This window comes from Phytophthora infestans, genomic scaffold, assembly GCF_000142945.1.
Source record: "Phytophthora infestans T30-4 supercont1.3 genomic scaffold, whole genome shotgun sequence".
Classification (NCBI taxonomy): domain Eukaryota; phylum Oomycota; class Peronosporomycetes; order Peronosporales; family Peronosporaceae; genus Phytophthora; species Phytophthora infestans.
Genome location: NW_003303756.1, coordinates 2,709,955 through 2,730,937, shown reverse-complemented (window position 1 = coordinate 2,730,937; position 20,983 = coordinate 2,709,955). Strand labels below are relative to the sequence as shown.

The following is a 20,983-nucleotide window of genomic DNA, read 5'->3' as shown; positions in this document are numbered from 1 at the left end:
AATATCGGCGATATATCCAGGATGCAGAACACTAAGCTTCGTATCTGGTCTCGCCAAGCACATTCTCGGCGAAAACCTCACCGCATGCACACCCGAGAAAGCCGCGAGTTCGACTGGCTATCGTAACACTTTTTGAAGGATCTTCGCTCTCTCCAGGTAAAGGCTCGGCTACACACCCCGACAACCCGACCACAACAAACTCACGTGCGCGGGAAAACAGCAGGCTTGCTCGACCTCTCCCCGCCGAACGGATTCCACCTCTCCCCCTTTTGCCGCGCGCCGTGTGTCGCTCACAACTCCACTTGCTGACTCTCGCGCTTCGGTTTCTCGCTGGAAGCATTCGCCTCCCATTGGATCGGGCGGATACCTGCTAGCAGAGCTCCCGAGTCAAGATGGCTGGAAGTTCCGAGAAAGCGGCGGCCCCGGCTGCCGCTAGCAACAACGGTCTCAACTGTATCAAGTGTGGCCGTGACGTGTCCGAGGCCGACGCCTTCTGCATCTACTGTGGCACCAAGGTGAGCCTCTCGCTCAAGGCCGCGCCCGTGGCTGCCCCTACCGCTCCGGCCAAGCAACCCGAGAAGAAGGCCGAGCCCAAGCCCGCAGTGGCTCCGAAGCAGGCTGCCCCCGCACCAGCGGCCAAGAAGCCCGAGCCCAAGCCGGCTGCCAAGCAACCAGACGCAAAACCCGCCGCGGCCCCCAAGTCTGCTGGCCGTCCGCCTACTAGTGACCAGTCGACGGCTCCATCCAGTGGCAACTCCGCCGCGGGTGGCCGACCAGCCCCGTCCAGTGGTAATGGAGGTCGTCCGGCCCCGTTCAATGGTAATGGAGGTCGCCCGACCCCCTCCAGTGGCAACGGTGGTCGCCCGGCCCCGATGCCCACGGCTGCGTCAGCTCCCGCCCCGGAGCGCCGTTCGCAGCCCGTATCCCAGCCTTATGCGTCTCCTGCACCTCCTCGTACGCAGAGCGAGGGTCGCATGAACGACGGCGCTGGCCGCGGATCGTTGGACGGCATGCCGTCCGACGTCGCAGGGCTCGAAAAGCTCTGGGTGCCCGACAACTTCAGCAGCGAGTGCATGGACTGTAAGACGCCGTTCGGCTTCCCCAAACCACGTCGCCACCATTGCCGTGTGTGCGGTTTGCTGTTCTGTCGTCCCTGTGTGAACCACAAGATCCAGGTGCCGGCCTCGTTCGGCTACGGTAACGCGCAGCAGCGCTGTTGCCGTAATTGTATCACCGCTCTGCAAATGAAGGCCATCACAACGCCCGCCGACGTGTTTGCACAGCGTCGCGGCCCGGCTAGCCGTTCCATGTCTGGCCAGGAGAGCTACGACGTCCTGGGTGTTTCCAAAGATGCCACCCCCGAGGAAATCGCGGCACAGTACAAGAAGAAGTCGCGCTCCATGGATCCTACCAAAATCGAGGACCAGGAAACCCTCGAGAAGATCAACGACGCCTATCGTAATCTTCAGGATCCAAACGCACGCAGCCAAAGCAATTCGGATCGCGCACGTGACTCGAGTTTACTAGGTGGCGACTCCACCAGCCACTTTGTGTCCGAGACGGCCCGTAGTGACCAAACAGAGTGCCAGGTTTGTTTCCGCCCCTTCAAGCTCGGTCGTAGACAGCACCATTGCCGTCGCTGTACGCGCAGTGTCTGTAATCAGTGTAGTGTCGAGTCTAAGCCCATCCCAGAGCTGGGTTTCCCCGTGCCTGTGCGTCATTGTACGTCTTGTAACGAGAGCCCGCCCAAGTTCATCAAGCCGGTCATGGACCCCGTTGCTAAGCCGCCTGCTGGTTTCGAGTATCTGACCAAACTCGACATCTTGGTTAACGTCAAGGCCAAATCGGCCGGCAACACACCCGACACGGAAACGTACATGCTTAAGACGTACTGTGAACCGAACGATGCCGCTGCGAGGGCAGCCAACCACCCGGTCACCGAGTCGGACCTGGCCGTCACTCACGAGTACCAGATTCTCGAGGAGCGCAGTATGGCCGACTTCGAGTGGCTGTTCGTGAAGCTTGGTGAGTTCACGAACCCCAAGGCTCTTCCCTTCTTCCCGGACAAGCGTACGCCGCGTGGCGAGCGCGAAAAGGTGCTGCAGACATTCCTGTACGGCTGCATGCTGCACCCGCTTCTGCGTGACGCCGACAGTCTGAAGGCGTTCTTGGCACTGCCTACGGAACAGCTGCGTCAGTTCCAGAAGAGCGGCAAGAAGACTCTGTACAACACGGACGAGTACAACACGCTCATCAAGTCGCTGCGTCTGGAGCTCGAGAAGGCCCAGATCCGTACTAAGGTGAACGGCCTGATCAACCGCCAGAAGGAGCAGAAGAAGCGTCTGACCCAGCAGGCCGCACGCGCTGAAGAGCAGAAGAAGCGTGAAGCTGCTCAGAACATCCGTCGCGAGCAGGCTGCCTTCCGTTTCAAGGCTCTGGAGGCCCGTAAGGAGTCCCAGACGGAGCGTATGGAGCGCGAGAAGGAGCGCTACGAGAAGCAGTCGAGCACGACCCACATCCTGTTCTTCGACGTCGTCCGTGACCAGTCTGTGCGTAACACGGAAGAGGAGACGCGTATTAAGGAGAAAGTTGAGTTTACCAAGTCTAAGGACAGCTTCCAGCAGGACACAACCCAGTGGAACAACGACATGGCCCAATGGTCCAAGCACCGTGCCGACTGGTCGGAGGCCCATAACCCGGCCGTGTCCAAGGACATTGCTAACGACTTCATCGTGCACTCGTACGGTATCTTCCATTCTTCCAACGACCAGCAGGGCAAGGTGCCGCGCGAGCTCATTGACTTGCACTCCCAGTTCGTCAAGATCCAGGAGAAGGAGCCCGAGCTTCTGGAAGAGGAAGGTAACACCGTCGATGACGAGTGGATGAAGCTAGCCAAGGAGCGTGAGCACTGGACCAGCAGCCGTGCCAACATGAAGCGCGAGGACGAGATGTGCCGTGATGAGGACACGCGCTACAAGCAGGAGCACGAATATGTGCGTCTGGAGGCCGAGGCCCGTCAGAAGAAGGTCAAGACTATCGAGTCCGACCTGCTGGCTCTCAAGACGGAGATTAACGCCCGTACGCGCTCTATCGCCCAGCGTCGCTCGCGTCACCAGGCTCTCGACGAGGAGTACGAGAAGGAGTGGCGTGTGGTGCAGACTCAGCGCATCAACACCACCAAGTCGCGTCTGGATGAGCACGACGCCCGCATCACGCGCGGCAAGAAGCGCACAGACGTCTTTAGCGACCAGCTTGCCCGCCAGACCAAGTCGCAGCGCATGCTTCTGTTCAAGCGCGCTGCTCTTACGGAGGAGCGCAAGGCCGACTGCAAGCTGTTCGACGAGCACCGTGAGGACTGCAAGAACACGCTGGACGAGGCCCGCAACGCTCTGGTCATCACGCCCGAGTACGTGGCCCGTCTCGAGGCCGACATGAAGGTCCGTGCCGCCGAGTTGCATGCCGTCAAGGACAGCAACAAGCGCATCCCGCAGGAGGGTGGAGACGCCGAGGTGGACGAGCGCGACGAGTTCATGAACGACGTTCGTCGTCGCCGCGCCCAGTTCCAGAAGGAGCTGGACGACCAGGCCGCACAGCTTGAGACAGAGAACAAACTGTGCACGTCTCTGCTGGAGCGTATGAACCAGCACATCAAGAACTTGGAGGAAGAGGTGAAGAATGCCGCCCAGGAGGAGACGATGATCTCCGAGTTCAACAAGCTCATTGATACAGAGACTAAGCTGCTGGCCGACGAGGAGTCCAAGCGCGAGGAGAAGAAGCGTCTCATCACGGAGCTTATGAACAACGCCGGCAACTGGGTGTTGGACTCGCTGCACGAGCACTCGAACCGCAAGAAAGTGGAAGCCAACCGTCTGGTCAAGCAGGCCGTGCGCGCCGCCGACTTGCAGAAGCTGGTGCAGCACTTCACGCACCGCGTGATCGACCAGGAGGAGCGTATTATGCGCCAGAAGCAGCGTATCCTCAACGGCGAGCACAAGGTGGAGATGCTCAAGTCCTCGGAGAACTGGTACCAGTACGTCACTGGCCACGCCGCCGACCTTGGCAAGAAGGACATGAAGATCCTCGAGGCTGGCCGCAACGAGCGTGCTGATGACATCAAGGAGTCTTCGCGACTGCAGAAGGACGACGATTCGGACATCAAGAGCGTCGTCAAGGAGCTTTCTGTGAGCCGCAAGTTTGCCAAGGAGAAGGTGGAGAAGCGCGAGATCTGGGCCCAGGTCGAGGACGTGTACAGCGTGTCCAAGCCGCAGGAGAAGGACGAGGACATGATGATGACGTCGCAGATACGCAGTCTGTTACAGCAGCTTGCCGAGGCCTTCGAGATGCTGACCAACCGTCTTTTGGAGGAGGACGAGAGTCTGCAGCACGCGTCTACACAGCTGGAGGGCGAGATCGACTCGATCAACGCCTTCATGGAGCGTATGGAGAGCGAGGAGAGCGCTCTGTGCGCCACTGAGAAGACCTCGCTGGCCAAGGAGTCGCAGGTGCGTCGCTCCGAGGCGGATCTGATCGAGCAGCGTGCTCGCACTCTGATCGACAGCTACAAGCAGATGCAGGCTGAACACATGAAGTACCCGGTGGAGCTGGGCAAGATCAAGAGCCGCCGCTCCGAACGTGAGAAGCCCATTCTGCCGCGTGAGGCTGAGCTAGAGGCCGCCAAAAAGCTTATCAAGAACCGCAACTACTACGACCGCAAGGCGTGTGCCGAGTTTGTTAAGCGCTTCAAGGTGGACCAGGAGATGAAGGAGGTGCGTGACGTGTTCGACTGGCTCAAGATTGTCATTGAACGTGACATTAAGCGCATGGAGAAGTGGCTCGACTCGAGCCGCAAGGAGCGTAAGGAGATCGAGAACCTCAAGGTCAAGGGTAAGGAGATCAACTGGGACGAAGACACGCTGGAGCGTATTCCTGCTCTTAAGGACATCCAGAAGAAGATAGCTCGTCAGAACGGTCCGTCTTCCAACCACAAGGGCGGCAACAATGAGGCCAAGCTGGCTGACGCTGTGCACCCGTCGGAGCAGTGGATTGTAGAGCTGCTTAAGTTCAAGAAGAACATCTCGGAGATCGACTCCAGACTACTCAAGGACATCAGCGTGACTGTCGACTCGGCTGTGAGCGAGGAGGACGTGGTGAATGCCAACCTCAAGAAGATGAAGACGGACAAGGAGTACGTGCTTAACAGCATCCGCTTTATTGACCAGGAGGAGGCCAAGGCCATCCGTAGCACCGGTAAGGGTGGCGTCCCGGGCCGCCACAGCCCCGGCTCGGAAAGTGACAGCTTAGTGAACGGCGACGAGCAGCCGACACCGAAGGCCCGCACTCCTTCGCCGAAGCCGGCACGAACCCCGTCGCCGGCACCGGCGAAGCCGACCGTGTCTCCACCCATGTCAGCGCCGACCAAGTCAACCTCAACACCTTCGCCAGCACCAGCACCGAAGCCGCGCCCCGTCGCCAAGCCTCGATCGGAGGAGTTCTAGATAGAGAGAGGACTGTAAGGAGATCGGTGGTACGCGAGCGGTTTGATGGTCTCCTCTGACGTCGGTATCTATGGGAAAGTCAGGCCGCTTGCATGTTCCTTGTTTTTATTCTCATTTTCATCGCATGTGCTTTTTGGAAAGTGGTTGAAATGCGTTCACTTACTTTTTTTAAGCTTAATTGACAGTTTTTCTGTTGATCGGTGTTTGTTGCTGGTTATTTTGCTTGCTGTCTTGCTAGACTAACAAATGACGATGAAATAATTTCATTGTTATTGCACCAACACGTATTAATACTACGTAGTAAGTCGTAAGCTTACGTTACAGTAGTACTAAGTAATACTACTGTACATGAACTGCATTCTGACTGCCGGACCGGCCGGTGACTTCGAGAGGTACAAAAGCAAGTTGCTCATGCTCGGATTTACACTTTGACGATGAAGATCATCATGAACCCATACGAAAAAGCCAGCGCGCTCTCTTGAATGAAGTTCATTCAACATGTAGAGCTCTTGTTTATCGGTTGTTAGCACAAAGCACTGACTTTCGTAAGTCATGACCTGGTCACATTGACACTATGATAAGCTTATTAATAGTGCAGTGAAATGTGCCGATCAACCAAAGCAAAGGCTTCATTGCACCGAGCTCCTGGGGGCAGCAAGAAAGAATGGAAGATCAGCAGTTTACGTCCAAGCTCCATTGATTGCAATCATTCGTCCGCAATCGGCAGCAATTGGCTGAGCTGTCGGTTAAGCTTATCTTGAGACGGCTCGTGCCTACATGTAAGTACTTGTATTGCTTACCCTTGATGAAAGGTACGTTTGCTGTACCACGCTGAACCTTCGTTATCTTGTAAACTGTAAAGTGTGAAGCAAAGTCGAGCCCATTGTGCACTTCGCTCCGCACCACCGACAGTCCCTTACACCATAAGATGGAGAGCGGCTGGATCGCCCTCATCGTCTTGGTGGGCGCTTGCGTTTTTTCGTGGCTCTGGTCGCTGCTAACGGCGCCACGTTTTAGTGTCCACGGCAAGCACGTGCTTTTCACTGGTGCGTTGGCTGAAACACAAAATAATTGCCAATTCAATTATTTAACCAAGGTCGCTTCAGGTACTGAAACTCCGCTCGGACTGGCAGTTGCCAAGAAGTATGTCAAGAAGGGAGCAAATGTGACGCTGATTGGCCCTGCGATGGAAATTCTCGAGGCAACACAAAGTGAACTCCAGGTGAAACGGCAAAACCTTGACAATTTTGCCAAAACGAAACTAATTGATGGCATTAATTGTTATGTAGAAAGTTGCCGGAGAGAATGCCTCAGTGTTCGTGTTCGAGTGTGAGCTCGTGGACATGGAGCGAGTGGAACAGGCAGTCCAAGAGGCTAACGCCACGAGCCACGGATCACGTCGTGTACGCAGCCAGCAGACGCATCAAGCCCGGATACTTCTGGGAGCAGGATGTTGCATCGATGAAGGAGGCGATGGATGTCAACTACCTTGGTGCGGTTGTCCTTCTCAAGGCAAGTTCCTCTTTATCCAACTTGCTGAGTACAATAGTGTTCTAACCGGTTCTATTACGAGTAGGCTGCTCTGCCGGCGATGATTAAAGCGAAAACCCGTGGACGGATCGTGTTCGTGAGTAGTGTGGACAGTCTCGAATTTCCTGTTGGTTGTGGTGCCTGCAGTGGCTCGAAAAGTGCCATTCGAGGACTGGCGGATAGCTCGCGCAACGAACTACTGCAGTATAACATGTCTGTGGCGGTCTTCTATCCGGGTACATCTTCCTACAACCTCTTGGACACCTCAAAGGGCTTCGAAACCCCAATTATTTGCAATGATGCCACTGACGAAAGGTACGATCTTCTTTCCTACCCAGATAGTCTTTTATTATATGCTTTTACTAACTGGTGTCTTTATTGGTACATGTAGCGCAAACGAGGGCAACATTACAACGGGTGGGTGGAAATGCAGCCCTTTTGTTGTCTCGCAATTAATTGAACTTAACGTAAATGCTATATTGTTGCTTAGGCTATTCCACATTCACAGATCAAAGTCTGGCAGCAACGAAATCGTGAGTCATTTTAATTAACCGTAAGCCTTTGTGCTATGTATTTTATTCACATGTACTCATCTGTTTTAAAACAATTCAGAGTCGACAAGCAGGCGCAGGTGGTTGTTATCGATGGTCTGTGGCTTGGCCAGTACTCGATCACTACCACGTGGAACGGCTTTTTGCTCCGCATGCTCAGCAACGGCGTCGAGCCGCGCAACAACAACTTTCTAGAGTGTATTTTTCCTCTTCTTTGCCGGATGTTATCATTTCTTACGTCAAAAGGTGAAGGAGAGATCGTTAAAGGCACCGCCTCGTGCTGGCTCACGTCTAAGAACAAAGGCAAAAGCTCCATCAGGAACTCCGTAGTCAACGCGCAATAAAAAATCGGATGAAGTTGACAAACGCAAGTGTTTTCTGTAACATTCAGTATCATCGTTCGATGATTCGGTACTCTGATACAGAGTTAATTGGATGGTGGGAACTCCACGATCTTTAGTTGAACGCCCTGAGCTTCAGGCACAATTTGGTCTCCGTTCATCACGCGGTTGGTCGTTGGCTTCGAGTTGGCACTGGAAATGGACGCACCGTTGAGCTTGTAGCGCAGATGAACTAGCAGATTTCGGGTTGCCACTTCGTTGTATTGCTCCAACATCAGTACACTGATTTCTTTTGCAGTCTTGCGTGTCTTCCACAGACGGAAATGTACAAGCTGTCCCGAGAAAACTCGGGAATTTGGAGGAATCATTCCGTAGATACGACCGATTGTACTCCCAATAGCTAGGAACTTTGAGGAGGATGAAGATGCTCCGTCACTTGTAGCTTCTTCACTGCGTGTTAAAGCCGCTGGATGGGGACGGAAACTCAGCACTTGCTTCACTTTACCGTTGAGTAAAAGCATGACAGTCTGGTATGTGGCATCAAACGTGATAGCCACGTGATACCACGTATGCGGAGTCAACGGTGCTTTGGGAAAGCGAAGCACAAGTTCAGGAAGTTGTTCGTCCACCAAAGAAAACTTCCGGAACCGCAACATCCAGGACTCTTTCCCAGTTGCACGAAGCAACTCCAACTGAAAATTATCTAGCGCATCGACGAGAGTCACCACCTCATCTGACGGCAAATCGTCGATACGCAGCCATGTTTCAATGGTATAGTCTTGCTGTTCCAACGGCAATTCACCACGAGCAAACTCGATAAGAAGCTGGGACTGATCACCTTGAAAGCGTAACGCCGCAGCGTATTCGTGTGGCCGACTGCTGTCTTCGTTCGCGTCTTGATCTGACTCTGCAAGTGTCATTTGTCGACGGTAACTACTTGAATGTTTGTCAAACTCTGCAACATCACGCGACGTGGGGATCGACCCTTCTTCTTGAGACGTTGACGAGTCTTCAGCTACTGCACCACCCCCGTGCACCCAAAGCTGACGCACAACGTTGATATACTGGCCCAAGCTGCTTTGGATACGTAATTTGAGATTCAGTGCAGCCATGACAAGACGTAGAGACGGCTCTTTCACGCCTGCGAGATGATAATACAGCGAGGCTCGCTCTGTTGATGCAAAAGAGACTCCGTGGCCTTGTTCGTACATGTAGCCGACACTGTAAAGCGCTCTAGCGCAAGTTCCAGCACTCACTAGGTCTGCGTGTTGATAGTGCCTCAACGCGAGGGCATATGCTTTATCTTCAAAGACACCGTCGCCCATACGCAACAGCGCTTCGACGCTGTCTTGGCCAGCTGCACGGGTCACTAGTTGCGTGTACAAACGCTCCAGTTGCGTCGAGTTTCGACGCGATGAAGTGCCAAACACTTGCCGCTGTATACGTTCGATAAGCCAGATCGCATTGCTTTGCGCGACTTCGTAGCCCATTTCCGCTGCGATCAAGTACAGCTCGAAAGCGAGCGCCCAGTTGCCGCGTTGAGTGTGCGTTAATGCTTGTGTCATGAGCTCTGAGCCTTCACGAGAGAATTCAGCCACGCGTTTGTAGAGCTCTACAACCTCTTCACACGAGACACTGCTCGCTCTAGCGCCGATATCAACGATCTGTCTTTGCTTGATCCGAGCTAGTTGAAACAGCGACTTTAGATGACCCACATGTGCCGCTGCAACGAAATATTCCTTCGCACGTGCAGTATGATACGCTCCCAGCTCGAGAAATGCCATGCCAGTGTTGTAGACACCTTCAGCGTGTCCTGCATTCGCAGCAACCATGAAGAGATTGCGAGCTTTGTCGAGATCTACAGGTACGTCACCAACACCTTGTGAGTAGACCACACCAAAACCGTTAGCAGCTTCGCCACTAGGTCTGCTGTGCGACGCATTCAAGGCAGCTTCGTACAGTTCCATAGCTCTCGTAATATTAACTAAGCACCCAGCTAACCCGTAAGCGTATACGTGACCTAAGAGCGTTTGAGCCTTGATGTTCCCCATTTCAATCGAGCGTTCCAGAAACAGTAGAGCTTGTTGCTCTCTCGTAGCATGTTCGTCGAGTTCGATAGTATTTGTAGTCTTGTACAGATTACTGAATAGAGTAATACTCGCGGACTGGACCATTAGATCAGCGTTACGGAAGTCAGCAGCACGTTGTCGAAGGTACTCAGCTCGATTGAAGTCCTCGGCTGGATTGAGATCCAAGTGGTACCGTACACCTTCCGTCTCTGAAAGTCGCGTGGGCTCTGGGAACGCGTACAACTGGAGCTTTTGGTCGCTCTGTTCGGTAACAACACGGTCTGCGGCGAGCTTGTAGAGCCTCATCGCAGTTGAACATGATTTGACTGAGCTGTAGCCATGAAGTGCACGATACCCGAGTGCCATTGTGGCGCTGATTGAGCTCCCGTGAGCTGCAAACTCGTAGTACAAGTATGCAGATGCACTATCATTAGTTGAAGCTCGCTGAGTGCCGAGTAGGAATTGCGCTTGAGCACTGCCGAGCAGAGCGCTAGCTTGGAGGAATAACTCAGCATGAGTCGCGTTGTGAGGCACGGAGCCACCTCCGAAGAGGTGTAGTGCACCGATTTGGCTAAGAAGCTCTCTACGGTCTTCACGGACGAGTTGGTTGAACAGCGGGAGTGACGTAGTAAGCTCAGGAGGGCCTTCCAGCAAGGCTTGAGCTGTGACAGTGCCTTGGTTCTCGGAAGTCGCTGCAAGCTGTCCTAGTGCAAGAGGAAGACCTCGTTCATCCACTGCTTTAGTCGTTACGATCCAGCACGTTAATAGCACCACGAATGCAACACATCGCATCGCTCTTGTCAGCTAGGAAGAATCCCGTTGACGAATGAGCGGGGCGAGTCGTTCCTCCTACATCGCTTTTGTGGTCGAGAGTAACTTCATGCTGTTGCTCGATATGATGGCAAGATATTGGACCATCACAAGAGATCGCTCCATCCGGGTGGTGAAGAGAGATCTGGGAGCGTGCCTGCTGTTGGTGAAACAGACTGGAATTGCAATATAGAGATCATATGCCATCGAGCTCGTCATCGTCCACATGCAGCCATCTCTCCCTGTTGAGTAGTGGCTTCCTACCAGTCTCTCCCAGTTTAGCAAACCACAGCAACGACCCAATGTACTTTGGGTAACACGTATTGGCTTAGGCAAACGCTCGCGCCAAGCCCAGCGCGACTGCTAGCATTTACAAATCTAATTAATACGACCAGCGAAAGGCAACATCTCTTCATGATCCACGGCGCCGACTCTAGATTCTAGATCCCCTGGTGCGCTTTAGGTTTTATTTTTCTACCGCTGCGTGTACATTGCACGGTGGGTAGAATGCGATATAGTTGCTGGCAGGTTGACTGTCCGCTTATTCCGCCGTCTGTGGTGGCTTATGATCTCTCCCACTCGTAGCTCCTCTTTCGCGTGTTGCGTGTATATTTTCTTCATTACTATATTTACTCAGTGAGTATCCACCACGAGAAAAACCAAGTTGTCGCATTCAATGAAAGGAAAGGAACACTGGTCCTTGCTTGATGGATCGGGCTTCCGTCGTCGTCGATCAGCTCAAATCGCAATCGATCAATTACTCGACCGCCTTGTTGACATTTTCGACTTCCCGCTGGTCCCACCTTCCTACAGCGCAGGATCGACGTCCACTGCATCGACACCAAAGAAATACACAACCTGCACAGCACCTGACGCGTATCTGACAATGGATGGGGGCATGTCGCCTCGGTCACGCAGTCGTGAGTGCACTATTGGCAGCAGCGTCAAGAAGCCACGTCGACCCTCGATGGCAGATCGGGTCCGTGAACTACTTTGCCATTCTTCAGCAAGGACACGGAACTCGGTGGCTGTCTGCAATAACACCATCAAGAGCAACAACGCAACCAACGCACGAGAAGTAAGGATGTCGATGTCTTGGTTACCAGACACGAACAAGACCGCGTCAAAAGAGCCCCACGACGATCTCTGGTTCGAGCGTGAAGAGCAAGTCAGACAACTACAATGCGGCTACCAGTGCTTAGCTGACGAGGCATCAATCTAAAGCGCATGAGGTTAATTGTTGGAAGTAATGTAAAGTCTGCTCGTTCGTTAAATTTACTCTACCGTGTCTCCTTCAGTTCCTTCTGCCTGTTCGTAGTCGTCGAACCCCAGCACTTTATCGGCAAAGCTGAGCGCAGTGTATTGCGGATCCATGGCCAGTCCACCGTTCTCGTCTCCAGTTGCTAGCAACGCTGCAAGGCAACTTCGCAACTCTTCTTCACTCATGGACTCTCCAGAGTTTAACAGACGAGCTTCAATTTGATCCCATCGTAGCGTTGCTGGGCCCTCATCTTCGTTTTCACCCGGACCTTTATCCGCTAAGGCCAGAATCTTGAAAGCACGCTCAATCTGCGCCTTGCCAACGCCAAAAACCGGTCGATGGTTGACATACAGCTTAATGAAATCATAAAGACCGATGCTCTCCACGGGTCGAGACGTCTCGGTGAAGCGTGAGTAGCGCACCTCACTCACCATGTGCTGAATCTCCTCGTCGGTAGGGTAGAATCCCAGTGCACGCATGACATTTGGGATCTCTCGTAGCGGAATTTGAGCACTGATCTCACGAGCAGTAGTGGAATCTTCTCCTTGAACACGAAGTTGAGCGAGGTAGAAATAGTCGACAATCTCATGGTAAAATGACCCGTCCCGACCCCCTTCCAGGAGTGCGAGATACGGCGCAAGAGCCACATCATCCGCGTCCAACTCATCCTCCAGCCCCTCTTCCACATTTCGAGGTGTACCTCGAGCTTCCAGCAAGTCTAGTTGATGAGAATGGATCTCCCACATGTTGACCACCAGATCGTCGCCTCCTGCAGTGAGCAAGTGACTGCCATCGAACGTCACGTCCACGTTGCTGATTCTGCCTGGGTGTGCAATAAGACCCATGGCTTTGTGTGGGTTCCCATCAAGAGGAAGCTTCAGTAGTCCCACCACTTTCTCGAACGTACTATAGACACAGTATCGCTCCGCTACACCACCTGTCGTCTCGGCAGCTATTATATCTGCTTCTCGAAGAGGAACTGGTACTAATCTGTTGATAGGTCCCCCGTACGACGGACCGAGAGTCGTTTTCCGACAGGTTTGATTGCCAGTATTCCACTGCTTGAGCTTGTACTCGTCATTCGCGACTATAACCAGGTCTTCCTGGACACCACGTAGCTCAGGATACCAGCAACATGCAGTCGGTACAGCACTGAGCTCTACACGTGTAGGAGCTTGCTTCAGCACCACACCGTCCAAGATACTTGAGCGCTCGAGACAATACTCAGCAAGCGTACGATCCTCGCTTACAGAGACAAGAACCGGTCGTCCGTCACCGTCTCGTGAAAACTCGAGCCCAGTCACTGGCTTGGAATGCGCTCGACAGCGTCCTAGATACACCCATTCATCGGTATCATCGGAGCCATCCGGGTGAGCTGTCACTTGCTTCGCGCGCCACATTCCGAGGAACAAATTGGCGTCTAGTGCTACAAAAAGCGACGAATCCGGACTCACTAAGACGTCGGTGATGGCAGCTTTCCCGAGACGAAACGAGGCCAGATCGTCCAGTCGATGGGCGTGTACCACCTTGACGACTCCGCTAGTGAAGCCAACGAGTAGTTTCCGACCATCGCGAGCGAATGTAAGACACTGTGGACGCAGCTTCTCGGAGTCAAAGCGCCGGACCATGATAAGACGCTTAGCAGCGTAATCCCAGAGCTGTACGACTCCAGAGTACGAGCTCAGTGCAAGTTGAGGAAGTCGCGGGTGTGTTGCAAGGCCGTGGATTGCGTCATTGATGCCTTGCATCAGTAGTGTGCCTCGTCTTCGGTCAGGCTCGTGCTCTCCGAACAGCGACGCACTCATCCCTACGATGAATGCAGACGCTGTCGATACGATAAAGTCCGGCACGTGAAAAGACTCGTCGGTGTCGTCTCCTTGGTGTGTACCGTTCACATAATTCTCCCCTTCATTTTGTGCACTTGCTGGGAGAGCGAACGACACACTCGTGACGGGTCCAGCGTTCATATCTTCAAACCAGGACACTAAACGGAAGTCAAAGTCATAGAAGCGCACAGCGCCATCACTGGAGCCGATAACTAGATAGCCATCCATATCCACAAGCACAGTTAGAGCCACTTTGTGTTGCGGCTCAGCTCCACCTGCAAGACGCACAATCTTGACAGCTTTACGTTCCGGAAAACTGGTCGAAGCGGTCTCAGCGTCGGTATCGGATTGAACTGCATCCCACAGGACGAGATCGCCGTCTTCTGTTCCCGTGAGAGCTTGAGCCGAGTCAGGTACAAAGAGCGACTGTGTGAAGGCACCAACAACCTGGCGAAAGTCTTTCTGTGCCAATGAAGGAGAGTAGAACAGCAGAGTGCGAGCTGCCCAACTCCAGAAAATGACACGTTGAGGACCAGTAGTGACAAGCTCTCGAACGTCGTAAGTGTTGAAGCGTACAGCATGTTGCACGTCCTCCGTGGCTACAAGAGACGAGTAAAGAGGCTTTGAGACGACAGATCCGCTAGGAGCCGCCCACTCCCATACAGCCAGCTCTTGATCGAACTGCTTTTTTGCGGGTGTTTTACTCTGGCTACTCTCTTCGTCGTCACGGTCGACAGCACTCAGAGTAACGAGAAAGAGCGCGTCGGGTGAGATATCGATCGCTTGGACACCGTTCGGATGCGGACGGAAGATCGTTCGAATCGGGTTGCCGGACTGAGCGTCCCACACGACGAGCATGGACTCTTGGCCACGATCAGCCGTGACTACCCATCGTTTGTCCTCACTGACAACACAGCATGAGATAGGGTGACAATGGCCTTGCAGTAGACGTTGCTGGCGACGAGCGTAGTCGTAGATGACACCTGTGTGTGCTGCTGCGTAGAACACAGCACGACGTGTCCCCGTTGACAGGCTGTGCACGCCACTGATCAAGTCCTTCTGAAACCCGAACGTCCACGCTAGTTTCAACGCATTTCCACTTGCTGCGCCGGTCTCTTCGCCTGCTGGAGCGCTAGAAACAGTCGCGGTCTCGTCGATACTTTCATGTGGGCCGTGGTCCTCCTCCGCCTTGGGAATTTCAACGTGTTGCTGAAGATCGTTCGATTCGGAGTGCTCCAAGGACATGACAACGGACGTACACGCGCTCTCCAAACCCGTTTCTTGGCTGGGGCGTCGATTCAAGTAGACGGACGGACCTTAGTAACGGCAAATACATTGCTTAGATGGCCTTACAGCTAGCAGCGGCATGCAACACTTATACATTCAATCAACTCTTCCTTCAGTCACTTTCACGCTTGAACGTATTCTCCCATAAGCGACGTCGTACGAAGCTGAACGCCGGTTTATTGGGCGTCCAGGGGCCAGCAAACGTTTTGGCGTACGACCAGCCCTGCGAGTCTCCGCGGTTGGAGCAGTACTGCCAGCCTGCTCCTGTCATATTGACGGGCGCACGTGGAGCCACCTCCGAGAAAGTAGCGGACGTGGCCGAGTCGTCGTACGACGACCATTGTTGTCGCTCCGAGTTGTTGGTGGACTTCCAGCCGCTACCCATGGACCAGCTCTCATTCTCCCACACGTACACGCGGCGTTCTTGGTCGTCCACTTTCTTGAGACATACCTCCAATAGCAGCGTGCTGTTGCGCTTCTGGCTCGAAAATTCGCTGGCCAACGAGAGTGGGTAGTTCTCGAGCGTTGACACCTCCATTTCATCCGCAAATTTGGCCACAGGCACCACAAGCGTACCCAGTAGATCGTCCGGGTTCAGTGTGTCCATGTCGTAGACCTCCACGTTAAGAACAGCGCTGGCAGCGTCAGGAACGGGGAACACGTAGTGCTCCGGAGGGTCCCACACTGGGTTTAGCGTGTTCTTCAGACAAGGACTGCGGTGTTTGGTGCCGTTGAGCTTGAAGATCACGTACGGATCGCTCTTGCCGCCCACAAGGCTGAAGTCGCTGGACGGAAGGTCCGTGGCGCCGCGCAAGGTCACGTGCAGGAACGGCATCGTATGGAATGCGGTGCTTCGAGACAAATGCGGAATGCGATCTCGGTGGTGGTGGTATGGCTAAGTACGGTTTCAGATACGGACAGAGTAAAATCTGGACAATGAAGAATAAGGACAATGAGGTTGTTCGATTCGAGAATGTAATTTGTGGAGATTATTTGCTGCTGTTAAATCCAGGTAGTTGTGATCGCGTGGGTACATTTTTTGTTTCTGACCTGCCGGACAATACATGTATTGCAATTGTCACGACAGCTGCACAGAGCAATATCATCATCACCACCAGCGTCTGCTGCAAATTGGGCTCTCTAACGGCCCTTAACGGTCGACTCCGGTTTTTGGCACGCCACGACGCCACGGTCCCGCACGAGGAAGGACATTTAAATATTCGACTGAACGATTCAAATTTTGGTGCGATTTTGGCCTAGAATACATGTGCTCGACACATAGTGAAAGCTGATGCATGCCTCTTAATCACCACCGAGTATCACATTGCTACAGGCAGCATAATATTAAATTTAAGCTGTAGAGCGAACAAAGTCACGTGTACTAAAGAACTTACGGGAATTGAATAATACTGAAGTGCTCTCATTTCTGACTCCGAAACATTTTGTTTTAAAACTGTTTGTCAAGATTGCATTGGTCGAGGCAAGAGTCTTCATATCTACAACACATCGCACAGAGCACAGTAACAGTGTACATGCAACCATCGATGGGCGCACAATTGGTGACCAACTTTGCCGAAACGATATTACTTGTAACATCCAGTCACTTCAACGTCGCTTGACGTGCCTCACGTCAACCTTCCGCTACATCTCGTACTTAGTCGGAAAGTACAATACGTCCAAGTCAACGAGTAATTATGCACTTCATGTTTACGGATTGCTCCGCAGTCCGCATACCTCGCTCTATTCAGCAATTCCCTCTTGCCAAACTTGAACGCCCATGTCATCGCGGGAAGGAGACGTCGAGAGCGTCGTGTCGGCATTAAAATGGGTCGGTATCGCATTGGGCGTGGCCGCCGTCGCATCCGTGGCCGTCGTCGTCTACATGTGCTGCTACCGCAAGAATTCCACCACGCAATCGGAGCTCATGGACGGATTGTTGCGACGAGACCAGCTCGAGGAGACGGAGCTCGAGGACGAAGGCAAAGGATGGCAATGTGTCGTATGCGGTTTGGCCAACAGTGCCAAGCGCAAAACCTGCCTCATGTGCGGCACCAGCATCGGGCTCCTCATGACCGGCGGGCTGGGGCGTCGGAAAAGCTCGCGGATGCTACTGCGTAATAACAGTCGGGGTATCATAAGCGCTGATGTGACCGGAGAAGAGGATGATATCGAGGCTCTGAGGTCTCGACAGCGCGCGCTGTTTAAGCGCCGTATGAACATGATGGCGGCCAGGAAGAACCTGTCGCAGCGGCAACGAGGAGCGTTCCGTCGAAAACTCTGGCAACGGAAACAGTTGTCGGACGGTAAATTCCATTGGGTCCGACAGAACAGCACCGATGCAGTGACTCCTGTACCCGAAGTACAAGCTGGAGATGCAGCGCAGCCGACATTGCAGTCGACGGCAGAAGCGAAGTCACTGGCTGGTCCGAATGGAGAGAGTGTCACAGATTACCACAACCTGCGTTCGCAGGGGTTTGTGTCAATGTATGACGCATCCGGACGGTTGACGTGGACCAAGGCTGATGAAGTTTCTATTGACATGGAATCGTTCGACAAGATGCGCAACGGATTGGAGAAAATGGACTTTGAGGTGAGCATTTCGGACACGTTCCAGTTCTTCCGTTAGAAGGTGCTAACATCTCACTTGTTTATTGTGGGGTGTAGGGTGTCATGGCTCTTAGTTTTCGTATGAAGAAGCAGTGGTTCTTGGTGCAGTTATCCCGTATTGCCACCCCCGTGACAGAAGCTGTCGCTAAGCTGAGTACGTGTACTCAATATTCTACCTGCTTAATACGATCAAAAACTGACTTGACTGATTGGTTTGTAGCGGTAACGAGGGAGCAGATCATCGAGCAATCGCTACAGCTCGCTGAGGTTGCACCCGATGCGCTTCATGCGTATCTGAAGATCACCTTTGAAGGGGAACCAGGTATCGACGCTGGAGGCTTGTTGCGTGAGTGGTTTGGGATTGTTAGCAAGCAAATTTTCAGTGAGAAAATGGGTCTGTTTGTCCCCACAAAGGGCGAAGATATGAGCTATTGGATCGACCCGCTCTCTGGCGAGAAGAACGAGAACCACTTGAAGCTGTTCCGTCTCGCTGGTATCTTGATCGGCAAAGCGCTTTTCGAAGGCGTCGTATTGGATGTGCACTTGGCTCTGCCACTACTGAAACACGTGCTGGGTATCCCAATATCGTTCTCGGATCTTGAATTTCTCGACGAAGAGCTGCATCGAAACTGCAAGTGGCTACGTAGCAACACTCACGTGGAAGCGCTTTGTCTGACGTTCAGTGTGATGCTAGAAAACGGCACCGAGGTGGATCTTAAGGAGAATGGACGCAACGTCGACGTGACGGATGAAAACAAGGAGGAATATCTACGGCTTATCCTCGAGCACCGTATGCTTGACAGCATTGCTGACCAACTACAGGAATTCCTCATGGGTATCTACGACGTGGTTCCCAAGGCACTATTATCTGTCTTCGACTATCAGGAGCTCGAGCTTATTCTTTGTGGTATCCCTACTATTGATACTGCGGATTGGAGAGCACACACCCACGTACGCTACATTAAACCCGAGGAGAACAAGAAGGGTAAAGTCACCAAGGAAGAACAGAATGGAGTTCTCGAGTGGTTTTGGATCGTTGTCGAAGGTCTGGCACCAGACGAGCGAGCGAAACTCCTGCAGTTTGTCACTGGTACCAGTCGTGTGCCTGTGGAAGGTTTCCGTGGACTTATGAGTTCTAGTGGAATTATTCATGAGTTCACGATCCAGTTCGTGTCACGAGGGAAGGAGAAGTCGGACTTGTCCCCTAAGGCACACACGTGCTTTAACAGGCTTGATTTGCCGATGTATCGAGACATGGAGGAGCTGGAAACGTACTTGACTATGGTCTCGCAAATGGAGACATTTGGCTTTGGCCTCGAGTAAGTTGTGGATGCGAATTTTTCAGTATAAATGACATCTCGCGACGAGAAGCGAGTTGTACAGTGTGTGTGTTTTTTTCAACTGCAACACCTTCCTTCAGTTACTTCGTCTGCTCTTCCTGTTTTGCGATGTGTGCTGCAATATCTTGCTGCAACATTTCCTGGTGACGTTTATCTCTGCGTCCATGTGGGCCGTCTAATGACGACGTGAGCCAGCTTGGCGATGTCTCGTTCTCTTGCGGCTGTTCTTTGGCCTTCAGCAGCGCCAAAGCTGCTTCGATCTTGCTCTCGCTCGCATCTTTCAACGCCTCCGACTTCTCCTTACTTGCCTTATTGTCTGCGGCATTCGTCACTTTGGCAGCGTTTTCCCGACTGGTAATAGCCTCCGCCTCGAGTCGTCGGAGACGGTCCCGCATGTCCTGAATGGCGGACGCCAGCACTAAATCTTTGTTCTGTCGCTCCTGGACGAGACTCATCTCAGTCTCCACTTGCTCCAGACGCAGAGCCTCGTTATCTCGGTCCATCTTTTGCTTCACCGAGTACAGATAGAGTCCCAACACCGTGCCAGGCCCAAAGGCGAACAGGCCATAGATTAGCTTTCGCTTCGGAGACAGCAGCTTCCTACAGCGTAAAGAGAGGTAGGATACATCGATTAGATACAAAAGTAGGTGTTGAGTCGCACTAGAAGTATTGTACACACTCGAGAGCGTCTGGAGGAGCGTCCGAGAAGAGCATCTTGACTCTGCCTGCCGCCATTGTTGACAAACGAAAATGCCAAATGAAACTAAGTTCGCCTTAAGTTCGCATATATTGACGCACTTCGTATTCGTTCTCTATTTACTTGTATTTTTCTTCTTTTTATCTTGACGGCAAAGCGCTCGCAGTGTCGCCGTTTACGGCCTTTCGCTGCGTACTTCCGTCATGTTTCTCGCCTTACTTTCTCTGCCTTTTGCGTTGACATCACCCCGCAATAGCGCATGCAATCGCTCTGTGGCTCATTACACTCAGTGCTTCTTGTACACAAACTCATTGGACACCCAAGGCGCGCCGGAGCTGCCCGAGTTGACCACGTCCAGTGTCTTGTTGCGGATCTCGTCGGCTTTGACGCGACTTGTACCTCGCAGCCAGATCTCGTAGCGGTAATTGTTGCCGAGGTTATTCTTGTCCTTCTTGTTGTTCTGTTAAAGCGAGATGTGCGAATCAAAACGGTCAGATAATGGCACATTACGGCGCTAAGAAGCATGATCTCAAAGATTCGTACCTTGTGGATAACTCGAACGCCCGTCACCTCGTTACCGGGGTCGATGAGCTCTCCGATGGCACCTAGCACTAGCTTCTCCCAGAACTCGTCCAGTTCCTGGGCTCCCACCTCTGGCAATTAACGGCAATCAGTTAGCCCAGTACGTACACCAAGGATATAATGGCTTGCACACCTTTCCGGATAGACCATTCGCCGCCGTTTTTGTTCTCTGGGTCCTCCCACTCGGGTACGATGCCGTCCTTGAAGACGGCGAAACCTTCCACCGTTCGGTCCGCAAACTTCTTATGCGTGAAGCCGTCAAAAAGCACCTGGCTGCTTGGCATAATAGGATATGGAGCTTGGGTTAAACATCAATGCTATGTAGTTTCTGCATGTGACTCTGGGTAACCCACCTGGGTGACGGGATGTTGTTCCAGTAACCCCAAAACTCCTCGACAGTGCTAAAGGTACAGAGCTTAAAGAGCTTGTCACCATACGACATATTCTTCCCTTGCTCGCGTTGCTCCCAGACAGCCCAGGGCTCATTTAGCTCGTGCTTCTGGGCATCACCTGACGCCATAGTATCCTCGTGCCCGTCCTGTGCTTTGTTTCAAGGGGGTCGGCGAGTAGATCATGATCTTATTTGA

The 20,983-nt window shown here is 53.0% G+C and overlaps 7 protein-coding genes across 7 annotated transcripts; 3 read left to right on the top strand and 4 right to left on the bottom strand.

Annotated features, from left to right (window-relative positions):
* Positions 1 to 304: 304 nt before the first annotated feature.
* PITG_02586 (uncharacterized protein) lies at positions 305 to 5,692 on the top strand (the record flags this gene model as incomplete). Its single annotated transcript, XM_002907456.1, has 1 exon — positions 305 to 5,692. One exon carries the CDS (start codon positions 393 to 395, stop codon positions 5,493 to 5,495), a length of 5,103 nt encoding a protein of 1,700 aa, XP_002907502.1.
* A 731-nt stretch (positions 5,693 to 6,423) lies between these two features.
* PITG_02585 (uncharacterized protein) lies at positions 6,424 to 7,871 on the top strand (the record flags this gene model as incomplete). Its single annotated transcript, XM_002907455.1, has 8 exons — positions 6,424 to 6,541; positions 6,602 to 6,717; positions 6,785 to 6,787; positions 6,861 to 6,995; positions 7,072 to 7,248; positions 7,516 to 7,562; positions 7,638 to 7,799; positions 7,844 to 7,871. The coding sequence occupies 8 exons, from the start codon at positions 6,424 to 6,426 to the stop codon at positions 7,869 to 7,871; spliced, it is 786 nt and encodes a 261-aa protein (XP_002907501.1).
* A 132-nt stretch (positions 7,872 to 8,003) lies between these two features.
* PITG_02584 (uncharacterized protein) lies at positions 8,004 to 10,778 on the bottom strand (the record flags this gene model as incomplete). The annotated part of the gene is made up of 2 exons (XM_002907454.1): positions 8,004 to 8,796; positions 8,983 to 10,778. 2 exons carry the CDS (start codon positions 10,776 to 10,778, stop codon positions 8,004 to 8,006), a joined length of 2,589 nt encoding a protein of 862 aa, XP_002907500.1.
* Positions 10,779 to 12,071: 1,293 nt separating this feature from the next.
* Positions 12,072 to 15,049, bottom strand: PITG_02583 (uncharacterized protein; the record flags this gene model as incomplete). Its single annotated transcript, XM_002907453.1, has 3 exons — positions 12,072 to 13,933; positions 14,003 to 14,942; positions 14,984 to 15,049. 3 exons carry the CDS (start codon positions 15,047 to 15,049, stop codon positions 12,072 to 12,074), a joined length of 2,868 nt encoding a protein of 955 aa, XP_002907499.1.
* Positions 15,050 to 15,200: 151 nt separating this feature from the next.
* On the bottom strand, positions 15,201 to 16,026 carry PITG_02582 (C2 domain-containing protein, putative; the record flags this gene model as incomplete). Its single annotated transcript, XM_002907452.1, has 1 exon — positions 15,201 to 16,026. One exon carries the CDS (start codon positions 16,003 to 16,005, stop codon positions 15,283 to 15,285), a length of 723 nt encoding a protein of 240 aa, XP_002907498.1.
* A 921-nt stretch (positions 16,027 to 16,947) lies between these two features.
* Positions 16,948 to 19,100, top strand: PITG_02581 (HECT E3 ubiquitin ligase, putative; the record flags this gene model as incomplete). The annotated part of the gene is made up of 3 exons (XM_002907451.1): positions 16,948 to 17,760; positions 17,835 to 17,931; positions 17,998 to 19,100. The coding sequence occupies 3 exons, from the start codon at positions 16,948 to 16,950 to the stop codon at positions 19,098 to 19,100; spliced, it is 2,013 nt and encodes a 670-aa protein (XP_002907497.1).
* A 252-nt stretch (positions 19,101 to 19,352) lies between these two features.
* On the bottom strand, positions 19,353 to 20,951 carry PITG_02580 (uncharacterized protein; the record flags this gene model as incomplete). Its single annotated transcript, XM_002907450.1, has 6 exons — positions 19,353 to 19,394; positions 19,450 to 19,717; positions 20,123 to 20,274; positions 20,358 to 20,467; positions 20,530 to 20,669; positions 20,750 to 20,951. 6 exons carry the CDS (start codon positions 20,914 to 20,916, stop codon positions 19,353 to 19,355), a joined length of 879 nt encoding a protein of 292 aa, XP_002907496.1.
* Positions 20,952 to 20,983: the final 32 nt, after the last annotated feature.